General features: G+C 41.6%; 1 protein-coding gene across 1 annotated transcript; it reads right to left on the reverse strand.

Moving 5' to 3' along the window:
- Nucleotides 1-4,650: 4,650 nt before the first annotated feature.
- ARMCX5 (armadillo repeat containing X-linked 5) lies at nucleotides 4,651-12,858 on the reverse strand. The gene is made up of 2 exons (XM_049871445.1): nucleotides 11,458-12,858; nucleotides 4,651-4,776 (listed from the first exon to the last, which is right to left on the reverse strand). Exons 1-2 carry the CDS (start codon nucleotides 12,856-12,858, stop codon nucleotides 4,651-4,653), a joined length of 1,527 nt encoding a protein of 508 aa, XP_049727402.1.
- Nucleotides 12,859-20,074: the final 7,216 nt, after the last annotated feature.

The raw sequence follows: 20,074 nt of genomic DNA on the forward strand, positions 1-20,074 counted from the left end.
CTTGCTAGAGGAGGAACCTGAAGCTTCGGACCCTGGTGGAGATAAAACTGGTAGGAAGGCTGGACTCAGAGTCAACGCTTCCAGCCACCGGCCTGTGCCTGCTCTGTAGGGACATAGGGCTGGCGAGGAACATACTCAGTGAAGATTTTGGAGATTAACTGATTTTTGATATTTTATATAATACTCTGGTGACATTAAAACCCACATGCAACACAAGATTGGTTCTTTTGAAAAATAATTGATAAATAAAACAAACCTTCAAACTCCGATTTTCAACACGAGTAAGATCCTTGTTAACATTAACCCCCAAAACCCATTGCAGTCCAGTCGATTCTGACTCATAGCAACCCTATAGGACAGAGTAGAACTGCCCCATAGAGTTTCCAAGGAGTGCCTGGCAGATTTGAACCACTGACCATTTGGTTAGCAGCCGTAGCACTTAATCACTACACCACCAGGGTATGTATTGTTGTTAGCTGCGGTTGAGTCGTCCCCCAACTCATGGCCACCCCATGGTATGTACACAGAGGCTAAACTGCCACTTTGCCCTACTTCCATAACCTTCACATACTAAAGTCAGGTAGAAAAAAGTTCTTCGCACTCTGTTGTTCTTAGGTGCATCGACTCATAGCGATCCTATGTACAACAGAAAAAAATCACTGCCTGGTCTTGCGCCATCCTCACATTGTTGCAACCACTGTGTCAGTCCATCTCATTGAGGGTCTTCCTCTTTCCCTGACCCTCTACTTTACCAAGCGTGATGTCCTTCTCCAGGGACTTGTCCCTCCTGATAACACGTCCAAAGTATGTGAGAGAAAGTCTCACTGTCCTCGCTTCCAAGAAGCACTCTGGCTACACTTCTTCCAAGAAAGACTCATTCGTTTTTATGGTGGTCCATGGTATATTCAATATTCTTCACCAGTGCCGTAATTCAAAAGCATCAATTCTTCTCTCTTCCTTATTCACTGTCCAGCTTTCACATTCGTATGAGGAGATTGAAAATATCATGGCTTGGGTCAGGCGCACCTTAGTCCTAGAAGTGACATCTTTGCTTTTCAACCCTTTAAAGAGGTCTTTTGCAGCAGATTTGCCAAATACAATGTGTCCTTTGATTTCCTGACTGCTGCTTCCATGGGTGTTGATTGTAGATCCAAGCAAAATAAAATCCTTGACAACTCCAATCTTTTCTCCATTTATCATGATGTTGCTGATTGGTCCAGATTGCGAATTTTTGTTTTCTTTATGTTGAGGTGTAATCCATACTGAAGGCTGTAGTCTTTGATCTTCATCAGTAAGTGCTTCAAGTCCTCTTCACTTTCAGCAAGTAAGGTTGTGTCAACTGCATATCGCAGGTTGTTAATGAGTCTTCCCCTAATCCCGATACCGCATTCTTCTTCATAGAGTCCAGTTTCTTGGATTATTTGCTCAGCATACAAACTAAGTATGGTGAAAGGATACAAACCTGACACACACCTTTCCTGATTTTAAACCACACAGTATCCCCTTGTTCTGTTCAGATGACTGCCTCTTGATCTGTATAAAGGTTCCTCATGAGCACAATTAAGTGTTCTGGAATTGCCATTCTTTGCACCCTGAGACAAACCAAAAATAACAGCGTCACAATGTCTAGTTCTTTTCCTGAAAATAAAAAATTGTGTATTTCCCATAAACCTGGACTACCTCCCCAAATCAACTTTATCCCTGACTTTTGCTCCTCTATGCTGCAATCTTTGTGAATGTGAAAAACGTGTTAAATAAACTCAGTATCTTTGCTAGTATCAGCTTTTTCCCTATAAATAACCATGCAAAAGAACTGCCATCTTTTGAAGTTGTAGTCTCTTGCACCTCATTATTCCTATGGCATGTTTTATACCATTGCAGAATTTACCACAATCAAATCATATAAATTGACATAGAAATTCGGTCTATTCACGCTCATTAGTTTTGAAAATGGGAACACACTTTCCATTTAGGATAGCAGTCTTCTCTATTTCACCGAAAATAGGAGCATCAGGATTTTTTCTAGTTAATTTAAAACTTATACAGTAAAATCTGCAAAATCCAGAACCTCTGTAAGGCGGAAATCTGTCAGAGAAGGAAATCTCAAATATGTTCCACTAATAGAGAAAACTGGTAAGCTGCACCCTGTCAAAGGCAGAAAATTTACTAGACCTGGAAAAGCAAGGCAGTCCCGTCGAGTTCCAGCTCCCACAGGTTTCACTGTATATCATCATTTTTAATGGCTGCATGTTATCCCCTTAACACTTACCATGGGCTACCATAACTTCACTAAACTTGAGAAGTTTCCTGTGCTGTTATTTTACCCCTTAGGCAGTATCGCAGAAACACCTGTATTTGGAGTTGCAAAATGCAACTTCAGCTTTTCAAAACTAACCTCATCTTCTCTATCCCTCTATACATATTTCCCTCCGACTACACACACACTGGATACCTCACTCCCACAGGAACACCTTTCCCAACTCCATGCTTTTCTTCACTTCACCACCCCTTCCTACCCTTCAGAGTCCAACTTAAGTGGGTCTCTTTTCTCTGAAGCATACCCTGAGTAGCAACCCACAGTAACCTTTACCTGTTTAAAACTACAAGCTTTTACAAGGACCATATTATTCATACCTTAATTACCTATATGTGTGTGATCATGTGTTATCTACACACATGTATTTTAAGTTCAAGGACAAGGGTGACCTTATGTATAACAAAACGAAACCTTGCCCAGTCCTGTAACATGTTCATGATTGTTGGTATGTTTGAATCCTTTTTTGTGGCTCTTGTGTCAATTCATCACACTGAGAGTTTCCATCATTTTTGGTGACCCTCTGCTTTAACACAGGAAGAAAGGCTTGATGATATACTTCCAAAAGGTCACAGCCTTGAAAATGCTATGGAGCGGTTCTATTATGCACACATGGGGTTGCCACAAGTTGGGCTCAATTCAATGGCAGTGAGCAACAAACACTTTACCAAACATGATGTCCTTTTCTAGCGATTGGTTTTATCTGATGTGGTGTTCAGAGTAGGCCAGTTGAAGTCTCACCATCCTTGCTTCTAAAGAGCATTATGGTTGTATTTCTTCTAAGACTGATTTATTCATTCTTTTGGAAGTCCATGGTATATTCAATATTCCTTGCCAGGACCACAATTCGAAAGCATCTAGTCGTCTTCTCTCATCCTTTTTCACTATCCAGCTCTCACAAGCATATGAGTTGATTGAAAAGACTATGGCTCAGGTCAGGTGAACCTCAGTCCTCAAAATGACATCTTTGCTTTTTAGAACTTTAAGGAGGAATTTGACAGATTTTCCCAGTGCAATTTCTTGACTGCTGCTTCCATGAACACTGATTATTGATCCAAGGAGAATGAAATTGTTGACAGCTTCAGTTTTTTCTTAGCTTATCATGATGTTGTTTATCAGTCTAGTTTATAAGCTCCTAGGTCTTAAAAAAACTAAAATGATTTTCCTTTTGTTCACACTCAGGCGTAATCCATACTGAAGGCTGTAGTCTTTGATCTTCATCAGTAAGTGCTTCAAGTCCTCTTCACTTTCAGCAACAAGGTTGTGTCATCTGCATATCAGAGATTGCTAATGAGTCCTCTTCCAATCCTGATGCCATGTTCTTCTTCATGTAGTCCAGCTTCACAGATTATTTGTTCAGTATACAGAATGGTGGCGTAGTGGTTAAGTGCTACGGCTGCTAACCAAATGGTCAGCAGTTCAAATCTGCCAAGCACTCCTTGGAAACTCTGTGGGGCAGTTCTACTCTGTCCTGTAGGGTCACTATGAGTCGGAATCGACTCGACGGCACTGGGTTGTTGTTGTTGGTTATACAGATAAAATAAGTATGATTAAAGAATACAATCCTGTGAAATGCCTTTTCCAATTTTAAGCCACGCAGTATCCCCTTGCTGTGTTCGAACGACTGCCTCTTGATCCGTATCAGGTTCTGCATGAGCACAATTAAGTGTTCAGAAATACCCATTCTTTGTAATGTCATCCATAGTTTGTTATGATCCACACAGTTGAATGTATTTGTGAAGTCGAGAAAATACAGGCAAATATCTTTCTGATATTCTCTCCTTTTGCCCAAGATCCATCTGACATCAGCAATGATATCCCTTATTCCACATCCTCTTCTGAATCTGGTTTGAACTTCTGGTAGTTCCCTGCCAATGCATGTATGCAGTCATTTTAAAAGTATCCTCAGAACTTGAAATTGAAGCTATTTCTGCAGGTCACCTTTCAGCCAAATAATAGACTGGCTTATAAAATAAACAATTCCACCTGTGTGCAATATGCTCCCTTAAACAATTAACTATATGAGACCAATCTGGTTAACAGTTACCCAAAAGCAAAGGTGAGACAGCAAAGAGGGGAGGGGAAACTAGGTCAATGAAAATGGAACAAACAAAATGGAAATACGGTTGTCCCTCAGTATCTGAGGGAGACTGGTTCCAGGACCTCAGCGGGTACCAAAATCCACACATATAAAACAGGGGCAGTGAAGAACCCGGCCCCATCCCCACGCCTGTTCCTTTGCCAAGGCCCCACCCTGGGCAGCATGTTCTCTCCCGCACACGGAGAGCGGCCCAGCCTATAAAAAAAAAAAATTATAAGCCCTCTAAAAAAGAAGACTAGGAGGTGAAGGTCTGAGGATTGTGGGTAGCCAGATCCCGGTACGTGGGCGCTGAACAGGTGCGCGTGGAGCACGCAACGGCTCCAGCCAAGCCGGGGCCACAGTTGACCGCGAGTAACTGAAACTGCAGAAGGTGAAACTGCGAATAAGGGGGGAACTACTTTGTATTTCCCATCTGAGGTTTGTTGAATCTGCAGATGTGGAATGCTGACACATTATAAAAATTGTAACCAATGGCACAGAACAATTTGTATAAAAACTCTTAAAGGGGATCCTAATTTGCTGTGTATACTTTCACCTGAAACACAATAAAATGTTATTTAAAAAATTATCTTCAGCAAAATTTTGCTAGCACGATATTCTGTTGTTATACATAGAATTTCCATTGGCTAATTTTGGAAGTAGATCACCAGGCCTTTCTTCTTAGTCTTAGTCTGGAAGCTCTACCGAAACCTATCCACCATGAGTGACCCTGCTGGTATGTGAATCTGGCTGCATATCTTCCAGTCTCATAGCAACACACAAATTACCACAGAACGACAAAATGACAGATGGGTGGCGCCATTAGTCCATAAGTCAAAGAAAAAAGACAAAGCCTGGTGCTCTGGAGTCTATTCCAACTCATTGTGACCCCCTGGGTGGCGCAAACAGTTTGCACTTGACTACTAACCTAAAGATTGGTGGTTTGAACCCACACAGAAAAGCCACAAAAGAAAGGGCTGGCAATCTGTTTCTGTAAAGATTACAGCCAAGAAAATCCCACGAAGCAGTTCTACTCTGTAACACATGGAGTCACCATGAATTTATTCATTAGGGAAATGCAAATAAAAACCACAGTGATATACCTCTCCATGCTCACTAAAGCCACTGCCGTGGAGTTGATTCTGATTCACATTGACCCTATAAGACAGTAGAACTGCCCCATAGGGTTTCCAAGGCTATAAATCTTTATGGAAGCAAACTGCCACATCTTTCCCCCAGAGAGTGGCTGGTGGGTTTGAACCGATAACCTTTCAATTATCAGCTGAGCACTTTAATTATGATGACATAATTGTTTACATTAAAATTCCTACAAAATGTACAGAACACCTACTTGAACTAACAAGCACATCTAGCAGCTTACAGGATATAAGATTAAATATATAAAAACATTTAAAATGTTTTAATGTACTAGAAACAAGATTAAATCAAAAAATTCATTTATAACACGAAGATACATAAAATAAATTGAGCAAATGTTATGCAATGTACCCACTCCATCTGAAAACTACAAAATACTGCTGAAAGAAATTAAAGAAGACCTAAATAAATGGAGCCATATACCATGTTCATGGATTGGATAACTCATTGTTCAGATGTCACTTTTCCCCAGATTTATTTACAGATGCAAAACCATCCCTATCATAATCATACTAGAAACCAAAACCAAACCCATTGCTGTGGAGTCAATTCCGACTCATAGCGACCCTACAGGACAGAGGAGAACTGCCTCGTAGAGTTTCCAAGGGGTGCCTAGAAAGTGGATTGGAAATGCTGACCTTTCTGTTTAGCAGTCTGAGCTCTTAACTACCATGCCACCAAAATTTTCATTGCGCCAGAAGGCTTTCTTTTTTTTGGTAGAAATTGACAAGCTAATTTATAAAATTTATTCAGAAGTGCAGAGACCTAGAATATTCAAAGTAATCTTGGAAAAGAAGAAAAAAAGTTGGAGGGCTTACACTTCCTGAATTCAGCATTTACTATAACGCTACAAGGATCAAAAGAGTGTAGTCTAGTTCACATACCAAAACCAAATCCGTTGCCATCGAGTCAATTCCAACTCATAGTGACTCTATAGGACAGAGTAGAACTGCTCTCATAGGGTTTCCAAGGAGCAGTTGGTGGGCTCTTAACCACTTACAAATATATCCATAGAATAAAACAGAGATTCCAAAAATAGACTTTTAATTACACAGTCATTTGCTGTTTGAGAAAGGTACAAAAGCAATCCAATAGGGAAAGGAAAGTCTTTTCAACAAACATTATGCAAAAAAAAAAATGAATCTCACGTTTCTATCATACCAAACACAAAATTTAATTCTTCTAGAAAAAAAAAACACAGAAGAATATTTTCACAACTTGGTGAAGGCAAATGGTTCTTCAACAAAATGCAGAAACAATAACCATAAAGAAAATTTGATCTAGACTTCATCAGAATAGAAAAAGCTCAGCTCATCAAAAGACATCATTAAGAAAAAGAATAGGCAAGTCGTTGACTGGCAGAAAATATTTACAAAACATATCTGAAACAGGATTATCACCCTGGATATATAAAGAACTCCTACAACTAAATAATAAAAAGACAAACAACTCAATTTGCCTCAACTATTAGGAACAAATTTGTGAAGGAAGTCCCAGCATCCTTGAAGACTGCTTCGATTGCTGTTTTATGTAAGTCAGATATGACCGTGGGAACTGCCCTAACTGAATTAAGACAACTAACTACAATGGGGCTAATTGAATCTTGTGGTGTTAGGGGCAGAGTAGGACACAGCCCTCTGTAGAAAGGCCATCTTCCAAAGAAAAAGGAAAGAGGGAAAGGCAAGGGTAAGGGGGGGGGGCACAGAAAAGCCAGAGATATTATTATAATGAAGCTCCCATCACATGGAAGGACACACCAAAAGTGGAGAAGCAGCATTATTTCCTAACAACATACATTAAAAGTTTTAAACTGTCCTTTTCTTTAGGGAATATGGGGGTTTTGTTGACCTTGGGTGCGAAGTTACAGCAGAGTGATAGGCAAAGAACCTAGACTACAATTGGGTGAGGACTGAGTAGGATATGAGACAGCAGAAATAAAAATTTAGAAAACTCAAAATTTTAGTGTGAAAGGGTGGAGAGACATAGGATGGTAGCTGGCAAAGTGTGTGGTTTTAGAGTTAGGGAAAGGTATTATTTTATCCCTTCCAATGCGAAAAATGTATACATTTCCCTATACAGAATCCCCATACAGACATGAAGGAACCTACAAAGAGTGGGGTTAAAAATACATGAGAGAGTGGGAATCATCAGTAAGGCAAGTCCCTGAGAAGATGGAATGGGATGGGATTCAAAGAAAATAGAATGAAATTAGGTAAGAGGAGGGACATCTTCACCACTGTACTGGGAGAAAAGAAAGGTTATATGCAGATGCAGGTAAGTTTTGGACTTGGGGGCAGGGAGTTGAAGGAGGTTTTTTTTTTTAATTCTGTTTTCTTTCAAAAATCATATGTTGAAAAGGAAGGAAAAGACAATAAAGGGGTAGGGAGTTTAGGAGTTTGAGGTGAACAGAAGTGAAATAGTCATTAAAATGAATGGGAAAGCAAGCTGATTCAGATAATACAGGATTACAGTGCCAAGTTGAGGTTGGAAATGTTTAATAAATTCATATATATATATATATAAGAATTTTGTGACTCTCTCTAAGAGTGTCAAGCAATATGCGTGAAAGAAGAAAAGAGGCAAGCCACTGGTTTTCCTAGGTGCTTGTAACATCAGGACAATGGGACAATGCAGTACAGGATATTGGCACAAAAGCAGTGAAAGTGATGGACCGTGAATACTTAATTGAGTATGCCAGGAGACGGCTGACAAAGGGAGAAGGCAGCAGAAATAAGGGATAGGAGGTCTAATAACACTCAGGTTTAAGTTTGGGATGGGCAGAATACTTCACTAGGAGCTGTGCAGTACAGAGGATCTGTTGCTGCTGCTGCTCCTGCTGCTGCTGCTGATGGTTTTTAATTGATAGTTAGTCCTAGGAGTACAAAGGTACAAAGTGATTATACATGCTAGCTCTAGATTCAGACTGCAAAGGTTTGAATCTCAGCTCTACTACTAAACAGCTCAGTCATCTTGGCCAAGTTACTTACCCCATCAGCTTCCTCATACGTAAAATGTGGATAACAAGAGTACCTACTCTATAGGGCTGTTCTGGGAGTTAAGTGAGTTAATATAATAAAGCATTTAGAACAGTATCGGGCATATAGTAAGAATTCAGTAAATGTTACTAATAATAATTATTATTATTATACATAATAAAAAGTTCAGACTTTGTAGTCAGACATACCAGGGTTTGATTCACAACTCCCAAAGCCCAAGCTTCTTTCTCTGTCCCTAAATGAAAGCTCTGGCTTAAATAAGAAAAAAGATTCCCATACAAGGTATAAAGACACAAAATAAAGAATTCCAACATGGGGGCGGAGAGGCTAAGAGTGTCAGGAAAGACTTAAAAGACTTAAAAAAAATCCTGGCATTTGAGCTGAGCCTATAAGAATGAATAGCTTTCCCACAGACATGAAAAGGGTTGTAAGAGCACTTTAGGATGAGTGAAGAGCATGGGGAAAGTACAGAAGTAGGAAAGTACATAATATAATAAGGGAACAGCAAATAGTCCAGTATGGTTTGAGTGCAGGCCATATGAAGGGATATATAGGGAAAAATGGAAAGGTGCTGAAGGGTGCAGAATCTTGAAAGACTTGCTAAAGAATCTGGTGGTACTTTATAGATGAGCTCCCATTGAAGGTTGCTCTTTTAAAGTTGGAGATGGGGTAGAGGGCCAATTGGTGCTAATAGTCCAGCTGTGGTATAAGAAGATGAAGAATTCACACTGATTTTTGTTCCCAGGCAGCAACATTTTAAGATAGGTAACATCTGGACCAGCCCTGACACTACATGGGCTTGCTCAAATTATTTTTCCAGAAAGGGAGAAGGACACAAGAAGGTAGGGCAAGCAATGAGGTTTTGACTTCAAGCACACCCTAGGAACAATTTGAAGGATGATCCTATCTCCCGTAAGTCCCACTGAGGAAGAGACCATCAGCTTCTTGCTTGACTACACACACACACACACACACACACACACACACACACCCCACACTCACCCTTCTCTTTAGCTAAGGTTGGAAAATTCCATAGCATAAACTGATTAAGTGTCTTCTCCACAAGGCATTTGAGACAATATTTTCAAAGGGTCTGGTCGGATTGCATTGTGAAGATTCCCAACTCAGAGAGCAGTACCCACAGCTGGAATTCCAGGCTAGGGGAACTCTGTGGATTAAAAAAACAAATTATAAAGAACTTTAAAAATGACCTAAATTACAGCTACACATTGCAAAAATGTATCCTGCTTTTTTTTTTCACCCTTGATGCACAAGTGTGGCTGGTGTCCTGTATTCTAATTCCCAGATGTAGGAAAGACAGGTTCAGACCTGGCCCTAATAGAAACTAAACCAGGGAGAGCTGCAAAAACTAGAGGTCCATGACATCATGTTGAGACTTTCAGTTTAGGCCTTTCTCCAAATACATAGTTAGGGGACACTGGAATTTCAATAGAAAGACCAGCACTTTACAGTGATCCTAAAACCTGTATTTCCCAGTTCTGGGCAACGAAGGGGAGAGGATAATAACAGCAAAGGAGCAGGGGGAAGGAAAGGCAGAGGTGCCCCCTAAGTCCCATTCTATACTCTGCCATTCCATATCACAAGCCCCCAGCCAGAACCTAACTTTTGATAAACAAACAGGAGGAGCTGAGGTAGTATAGACAACATGGCTTCAAATCTGTAAGCTGTGCAAAGAAATAGCTAGATTAGTGGGGTTAGGGGAATTAATTTCTTCCTAACTACACTTTTCTAAAGTGCTTTGATATCCTGTGGCTGTGTGATAGTGCTGAGATCTGACCAAGAGGGATCAGCACAAACAAAGGGCAGCTGCCAAGTATAGGTGCAAATCGCCAAGTCCAAAGCATTAGCTAGCAAACAAATACAAGGATGAGAGTAAACAGTCCCCAAAGTGGGTCAGGTGAGAATATCCATAAGACAGTTTCTGTACGTAGGTACCAGAAAGACCCTCCTCTGAGGCCTAGGACTGCAGGGGGAGGAAGCCTCAGATGAAGCAACAAACCTGGTGCCCTTCGATGGGGAGGGGGCTATTGGAGGCACAGTGGGGCTGAGTCCCTTCAGAAGCACACTTCCTAGTCAGTTGCCCATGGTATTACTGAATGCGGGTGGAACCAGGAATCCCCACGAAAGTTTAAAAACTTCAAGGTATTCAGATGAGCCATCCAATATCAAAGTCCCAGCACAAGTTTTGGGGCCCGGGCTGGAATGAAAGCATCTGTGTTCCCTTCCTCCTGAGTCTGTATCCTCACCCCCTTCCCCAGTGCTGCCCAGATCTGGGGCTCATTCCTCACTTGGGAGCCCTGTCAGCTGGGGCTTGCTGTCAACTGGTACCATGGTCCTGTCTTTTTGTGTACAAAGTGATTCTTTTCCTTGAACATGTTGAAATGAAAAGCATCTGTCAACGTGGAGTTTTGTTTGTAATCCTGTACAGACACACACAGAGAACTATACATCATCTTTGTGTTATCTGTGCCTTTGCCTTCTGACTAGACTCTCAACTAAAAAACTAGGACAATGTTTTCACCAGTTTTAGCACACAACTTTATTAACAACATATAAATGAAGTCTCAAATGAATACACTTTGGTCAATATAAATCACCGATGTATAGCTTACTCAAGGACAAATAGATTCACTATCAGACTATGTTACAAAAGTACTAAAATATCTCAATTTACAAAGCACAATAAAATCACCAGATTTCATGCTGAGAGCATGATTTGGTATCCATAAAACTGATCCTGTCAATCAACACAGATAACTTAAGTATTGAATTTATAACTTTAACATGCATTGGTTTCACAGCGCAACATCAAAAACATCGTTCAAGGGTTTTGGAGAACATATGGCTATTCAGAGTTTGAGTATTAGTCGTATAATTTTATCTCTCACCTCAGGATCATTGTGCTCTGCTAAGTCTTGGAGTTTCTGACCAAACTGTTTTGCTTCCTGAAATATGGAAATAAGTTCATGTTTAGTGAACTGTTCCTTGGTAAACAGCTTCACCCTCTTTTTGAATTGGTAATTTATATTCTCAAATACTTCAATGATAGTAAGAATATTGGCCTTTGACTCATTCTTGTTAAAGGGTGCAACCAATGATGACAGTACTTCGGCACTGATCAATTCTCTTGTATTGGCTTGATTTTTAGCTAAGTATGAAAACACTTTTAAAACAAAAAACTTGGTTTTAACACTTCCTTTGTTCAACAAGGTAAGAAAATCTGGAATGTAGTTGATGATCATATGGTGATCCTCAAATTTCACACTCAAGTGCCCTAATAATTTTAGTCCAGACAGTTGCACAGGGGAGTTCAAGGGATAGGAGAATATGTCCTTACAAACTTGATTTATGTACGACTCTTCCCTTTTTGATTCTTCAGACAACTCAGAGCTATCATCTACCATATTTAGAGCTCTAGGGTGTTCTTGTGGGTTAGGGTGTTCTTTAACATTAGGATTATTGATCAAGCTTTCAACCATAACAGTAATACCTACATCATGAATTATATCTTGAGTAAATGGATAAGCAGGACTGACACCCATTACCATCGTAGCTATTTCATGAATGAAAGGATCCTTAGTTAACTTAAGTAGAGCAACAAGCTTATCGAACTCTTTAGGATCTAAACTAAAGCCACGTGGTTTGCAGTGGCAGGCTCTTGGATTGGGCCCATACTTTTCCCTATACCTAATCTGTTTTTTGATCTCAGCTAACGTCTGGAAGTAAGGCCCACCATAGGGTGGGATCTTGGTCAGAGGCCGAATCCCCAAAGGAGTTTCAATCAAGGTCTCAACTAGGGTCCAATTCCCTTCTGGTGGCAAAGATTGCTCCCCTCCCTCAATTGGAACTAGGACACTATACCTGGCCCTTGACCATGCTGCTGCTTTTTGCTTTATAGTAAGTTCAGTTTTGGGTGTGGGCTTGGGCATTTCTTTGATCTTTGGTGGGGGTTTATAAACTTGAGGAGGGGTCTCTTCTTCAGGCCAGAACCAGGACCCTACACTAGGTTCTTCTCCAGTCCAGAACCAGGAGCAGACATTTTCTTCAACCTCATCATTGGACTTGATCCCAATATCAGCTTCGTTACCAGCCCTGGACTTGACACTGGCCTCTTCCTTTATCTGGGGCCCGGACTCAATACTGGCCTTATCATCAGCTTTCCCACATGACTTGATATTGGCCTCACTGTCAGCACCAGCCTTGACTTCAGACTGGGTCATGACACTGACCCTGGACCCAGCCAAGGCCTTTGAATTGGTTCTGGGCACTACTCTGGGTTCTGCCACCATTTTTGCGTTAGTCTCAGCCACGACTTTTTTTTTTTTGCTCACCCCCCTTGTCACAGCCAAAGCCTCACTGTGGGTCATGGTCTGTGTCTTGGATGCTGCTCCATCCCTAGCCTTGGCCTGAGTCACTGATCCTGTTTTGGGTTTTGCCCTAGCCACTGCCTTGGCCTGGGTCTTAGCCTTGGCTCTGGCTTTAGAAGGGCCCTTGATTCTAGCTTCCAGGCCAGCCCCAGTCCATAATCTAGCTCTTGCCCTGGCCCTGGAACCAGTCATGGTTCAAGTAAAAGACAAGGCCAAGTTATGCAACCCCACCCCAATCTTAACCTTGACCGAAGGTCTGTCCAAGGTTGGTGTTTTCATACAAAGTCCAGTAGTCATTCAGCCCCCTTTCCAACCATAGGCTCTGCCAATGATATAGACAATGTTCAGAGGAAGATCACTCAGGATAGGGAAGGATGGCTGTATGCCCGGGTGCAGCCCTGTGGAGGGTGGTAGTCTTCAGCCACTTCAAGGCCACCAGATCAGCCACTGAAGGTGGACCTAGGGGTTGAGGAAGGAAACGGGGCTTTGAGTCTCTTCCAGTTTTGTCAATCCACACAGATTAGCACAGAGAGACAAGAGAGTATGGAGATTCATTGCTAGGTGGAAGAGGTAGATAATTAATGGACTCTCTCACCTCTCATTTCACTGTCTCCCTGTGCTTCTAGGTGCTACCAAACTCCTTTCTGGGCACCAAACAGAAATAGAGAGGATGAGAAAATTGGATGGGAATGAGAGAGAGTGAGGAATCCCTAGATTGGATCTTGAACCCTGCTGGACCCTATCAGATCTCTACTACCTCATCTTACAGGTCTACCCAGGCAGTCTCCACACTCATACCCACCTGTACTGATCTGCAGTAATTTTCTCCTCCTTTTCTTGTTTCCAATTGTGACAAGCCCTTCGGCAGACCTACAGTCAGACCTATGGACAAACAAACAGGAGGAAAGGGTAGACAGACTTTGTCTTTCCAGATATAGTTTGTCTGCTGTTTGCCTCCTCCTGGCCTCATTCTTCTACTGCCCTGCTTCAGGGCTGCTGCTCCTCCTCCCTATTGCTCATCATTTCCTCTTCAGAGACTGCTTTGGCACTTCTGTAGCTCAGAACTGGGCTAGGGTGAAGCATGAGAGCAGGCAAAGCAAGTGAAGAGTTGTAGATCTTAGTATTCTGTGCCTCAGAGCTCACTAAACTTCTAATCTAAATCAGCAGGGATCCAGACAGGGGTTATTGGAAAGCTGGTAAAATGGAAGAGATAGAATTGTCTCATCTTAATCACTTCCCGTTCCTCTACCCTCACACCAACCTTAACTGATACAAGACAATTTTCTCTTCTTCATTATTTCCTAGCTTCAGTTTGGGTTGCCACTTATAAACCTGCACAACAACTGAAAGTTCCAAAGACCTAGGGACAGACCTGCCCTCAGAGATACACAAACACAGAGATACACAATTGGAGACACAGGATACACTGGAGATTGAATCCTTGGTAGAGAGACTGGCACCTAGGACTCAGATTCCTTCTGGATAGAGGTACCTATCTCTCATTTCCTACCTCTTTTTCTCCTCTACAACCCCAAATCTCCAAGCGTCCCTCTCCATTCTTAAAGTCTGACAATTCCTCTGCAGACACATGCTCTAACATCCCTTTCTCTGCAAGATAGTGGTCGTGTTAGTAGGGATGGAATGTGCAGACAAGCCATGGAAGTTGGCAGGGAAAACAATGAAAGGTATTACCCCAAGATTTCACCTAGGTTCCTATGCTTCCTTCCCCTCACCCAAAATGTATCATTTTTCTGCAGCATAATGGAGGCAAAGAAGGACATACTTGGAAAGCTGAAGATTTGGAGGTTGGTCTAGACCTCTACCTGCTCTAGTCTCATCCCTCTATCACCCCCACCCCTCAGGAGGTCCCCAAGCACTGCCCACCCTACAGAAACAAGGACAATTTCCTTCTCCCCACCCCTTGACGTCTGCTGCTCCCTACAGATCTTTACAGAAATATGAAGTACTTAGGAACAGACCTACAGACATAAACGCATGCATACACACTCGAAGACCAACTGAAAAGACAGTGAGAGTGATTTAGTTGAATATGGTCAGACAAGTAACCACGACATGAGACCCTTTTTGAATACAGGGACTTGATTATTAAAAATTTACAACCTCGTGTTACACCCTCTTCTGGCCAGGGCTTCCCAAACAACTGTCCTCACCAATGCCGGCAACCCTCCTGCTCCTACAGTCCTCCAGCCTCCCGCTAGAAGCCGCTACTACACACATCCCTTTCCTTCTCAAACATGGTCGAAGGTGGGGTGAGTGTCTGGAAATCAAGCTAGCAAGAAGCGGATAATTTTTAATTTCTTGTTGTGTGCCACTCAATTATTCCCATCGCTCTCCTCCCTCTCACCTCCCACCCCCCATGACCAGGTCACGTTTCCAGCGTTCATTTCCAATACCCACATCCACACCCTGATATGCTTGCTTTCTTACTTACCTGTTCTTCTTGGATCAGAGGTAGTTTCCTCGTTTCCTTGTCTCAAGGGTTGCCATGCCCTACAGAAAGAGGGACGAGCATTCAGATAGCCACAATAATGTGAGACAATGGCGGCGACTGTGTTTGGGGGATGGACCAGCACGTGGGACAGAGAGCAAGATACCTGCTTCACATCAGATTAAGGGCCGTGATTAGTAAATAAATGTCACTTTTTGGTATTCCCTTCTTCCCGCCCCAAGAGCTCCTCAGGTGCCAGCAGGTAGTCACTAATTAACATCTACCTTTTCCTCAGCCGACCTGCCACGTCCCCAATACCAAAATCAGCAGCTGAGTAGCTGGAGTGTAGTGTACGGTTATCTAGACTTAAAGAGGCGGAATGATATCTAGCTTTGCATAGCGCCACCTCTCCCGTGTCTGTGAGCTCTGTTCCGCCCACCTGGCGTTTCTGGTACTGGAACACGGGCGGGATCTGGATACAGGGAAAGAAGCGTTTGAGAGAAGCAGACTGATGCAAAAGCGTCTCGGTATGGGTCCTCTCTTCTAGGACTTCCTCCCCCCCACCCCACCAAACCTACCGTTTTTTGTACAGGAGTTCCGGGCGGTGACGTCAGTACATCAGCTCCGTTTTGACAGAGCGGACGGATACCAAAGTCTTCTACGTTCATTTATTTCTTCAGAACCCAGGGCCCACCGAAATGGGCGGGTTGGGGAGGGGCAGAGGTAGGAAGGTCAAGAAAGATGCTCAAGATAGACAGTCCCCTCTATAAGAAGCCTCCCCAATTCACAACCTGAAAGCAGATGCTAGCTGCTTTCCTTGACTCCTTTTCTCTCGCCCCTACACCCTGCCCAATAAATGGATATTCTCTTTTTCTTTGAATATATAAAATTATTCATTTTCCCTGCCAGGCAGTGAGGGAGAGGAAGGGAGTGTGAGTTAATCAGACTGTAAATTCCATGAAGGCAGAACTCCCTTTTCAGTCTGAAAACTACAAAAAATTGTTGAATGAAGTCAAAGAAGACCTAAAAAAAAAAAATGGAAAGACATCCTGTATTCATGGATTGGAAGACTTCATATTGTTAAGATGTTAATACTACCCAAAGTGATCCACAGATTGAATGCAACCTCTATCAAATTTCCAGCAACCTTCTTTGCAGAAATGGAAAAGCCAATCCTCATACTCACAGGGAATTGCAAGGGGACCCGAATATCCAAAACAATCTTGAAAGAAAACAAACAAAAAAAAAACCAAGAAAGCTGGAAGATTTACATTTTCCGATTTTAAAACTTACCACAAAGCTACGGTAATCAAAATAGTGTGTACTAGCATAGGGATAGACATACAGATCTATAGAATAGAATTGAGAATCAGTAAACCCTTATATCTATGTCCAGTTGATTTTCAAAAAGGTTGCCATGAACATTCAATGGAGAAAGACAAGTCTTTTTAACAAATGGTGTTGGGACAACTGATTATCCACATGCAAAAGAATGACCTTGGGTCCCTACCTCATTGTATAAAAGTAATTCGAAATGGATCAAAACCTAAATATAAGAGCTAAAACTATAAATTTCTTAGAAAAAAAACAGGGACAAATCTTCAGGACCTTGGATTCAGCAATGGTTTCTTAGACATTACACAAAAGCATTAGCTAAAAAAGGAAAAAATATATAAATTAGACTTCATCAAAATTAAAAACTTTTCTGCATTAAGGGGCATTATCAAGAAAGTGAAAAGACAGCCTACAGAATGGGAGAAAATATTTGGAAACCCTATATCAAATAAGGGTTTAATATGCCGAATATATAAGGAACTCTTAAAACTCAACAAAAAAGATTAATCTCAATTAAAAATGGGCACAATACTTGAATAGACATTTCTTCAAAGAAGATAAACAAATGGCCAACAGGTTCATGAAAAGATGCTCAACATTCCCTTTAGGGAGGCAAGTTAAAACCACAATGAGATACAATTTCACATTGACTAGGATCAGATATGCTATCAGGAGGGATCAGTCCCTGGAGAAGGACATCATGCTTGGTACAGTAGAGGGTCAGCGAAAAAAAAGAAGATCCTCAACAAGATGGATTGACACAGTGGCTGCAACAATGGGCTCAAATATAGCAATGATTGTGAGAATGGCACAGGACTGGGCAGTGTTTCGTTCTGTTGTACATAGGGTCGCTGTGGGTTGGAACTGACTGGATGGCATCTGACAACAACAACAAAGGAAGGCTATAATTAAAAAGAAAGAAAATATCAAGGGTGGCCATGAATATGGAAAAACTGTAACCCTCGTACATGCCTGTTAGGAATGTAAAATGGTGTGGCTACTATGGAAACAGTTTGGAGGTTCCTCGAAAAGTTAAACATGGAATTACCAGATGACTAAGCAATTTCACTTCTATGTATTTACCCATAAGAATTGAAAAACAAACCCAAACGAATATTTGTACATGAATATTCATATCAGTACTACTCACAATAACCAAAAGGTAGAAACAATCAGTATGCTTATCAACAGACGAATGGATAAACAAGTTGTATACATACAACAGAATATTACTTGGCTATAAAAAGGAGTAAGTACCAATATATGTTACAACATGGGTGAACCTCAAATATATTATCCTAAGTGAAAGAATCCAGAAATACAAGGCAACTTATTATATGATTTCATTCATATGGAATATCCAGAACAGGTGAAGACATAAAGCAGATCGGGTGTGAGGGCCTGAGGGGAGGGGCAAGTGGGGAATGACTGCTGAACAGGTAGGGTTTTACTCTGGGGTGATGAAAATATTTTGTAACTAGATAGAGGTGATTGTTGCACAACATTGTGAATGTACTGTATGCCATTAAAGTGGTTAATTTTATGTTATATGAACCTAACCTCAATAAAAAAATAGATATCACACAGATTCTACAAAAACTTAAAGGATAATAAGTGAATATTGTAAACTTTGTGCGAATAAATTTGAAAACTAAGGTGAAATGGATACTTAAAAAATCATCTATATGAGACCAAACGGTCAACAATTACTTTAGAACAAAAATCAGAATGTATGTGTGGGGGCAGGGAAACGACATCATTGGAGGCGGAACAACAAGAACTGAAATAATTAGAATGTTCATGCATTGTGAAGAATGTAACCAATGTCACTGAACAATTTAAGTAGAAATTGTTGAGTGGGAACCTAACTGCTGTGTAAACCTTCACCTAAAACATGATAAAGTATTATTTTTTAAAAATGAAATGAATACAAAACTGTATCTACATTATGATTCCATTTATATACCAGTGTGAGCATATACATTTATGTGTGTGTATATCATTAGATTGTCCTAAGTGATGCCAAGAAATTGATATGCCAATTTAGATGCTCAGAAACAAAGTATGAGAATACTCATTGCCCCACAATTTCAGAAATAATTTTGGAAAACATACACTTTGTCTCAACAGTTATCTCCCAAGAACTTGACATAGGGGACAATACGCACACAGATGGGTATAAGGAAGAAGACTGCAGAGTTAGCATTTGGCTTGGAGGATGGAACCAAAGGGAATTGAGGGAATTGGCAGGACAGTGGTTGACTCGGAGGCTGTGATGTCTGTGCTGGCTAGGAAAGGGGGTCGAGGATGGCAAAGCTCAATCATGTATGGAGAGGAAGTAGAGGGATCAGAAGATGGTTTCTATGGTCCCTGCCCACAAGGGAACCCCGTGAGCTCGGAGCACCAGAGTTGTGCCAGGTGAGATAGCCTCTATTCCTCCCAGCATGGCTGAGAGGTGCACACTGTGGCTCTGTTCTCTGGGTGAGAAAACTGAGGCTTAGAGAGCTACAGGACTTTGTCTTCAGTCCTTGAGGCACTACATGGAAGAATAAGATTGGAATTGCTCTTTAAGCAATGGCGAGTCCTCCCTCAGCTTGTATTTTTAAGAAATTCACACTCCAATATATGCATCCCCAGTGTACTCATACATAAAGAATTGAAAGTGGCAAGTGTTAGGAAGTAACTTATGCAAAACCGGAAATCAAAGACACAGTTTGCAAGCTAGTGGTACCTCACCTATGTCATCGCTTACAGAATTGTGACTTGAAAATTTGGGTCTACTACTATTTCCATTTAAAAGCTATGCCTTCTTGTTGTCTAAAGCTCAAACATTACAGAAGTGTGGAAAATACATTGTGCAAGTGTCCTGTTCAACATTTGCCTGCAATTCTGGACTGCTAATTGCCAGGTGCTGAGAAAGGACCCACAGAACCGATGTAAGATCCTGTGTTATTACTGTTTGTTTGGAAGTGAAAATAAATGGCTGAACCCCCTAAAGAACGAGAACGTGGAGCACCCAGGTCAGCTCTCTGAGGAACGCGCTTGCAGACAGGTTTACTCTCCCTCACCCTGCAGGTGCTAAAGTGAGACGTCCAGAACGGTACACCTTTGGAAAGGGGGAGGGGGCAGTACAGTGGAGGGGAAGGCTGGGGAAAGCATGGTGAGAGGTGTGAAAAGGCCTATTTCCCATTTTCGTGTATGTAAATCGTAGGAGTGTACACGATATGGTCTTTGAAAAAATTCAAATGAGCAAGAACTAGAAGTAAAACATGAACTCACTCAGATAGAGCTAGTGGGTGTAACCTCCCCTCCAGCATCCTGGGCACCTCTCCCATGGACTCACCCAGAGAGAGC

The sequence above is a fragment of the Elephas maximus genome, chromosome X (assembly GCF_024166365.1).
Source record: "Elephas maximus indicus isolate mEleMax1 chromosome X, mEleMax1 primary haplotype, whole genome shotgun sequence".
Taxonomy (NCBI): Eukaryota; Metazoa; Chordata; class Mammalia; order Proboscidea; family Elephantidae; genus Elephas; species Elephas maximus.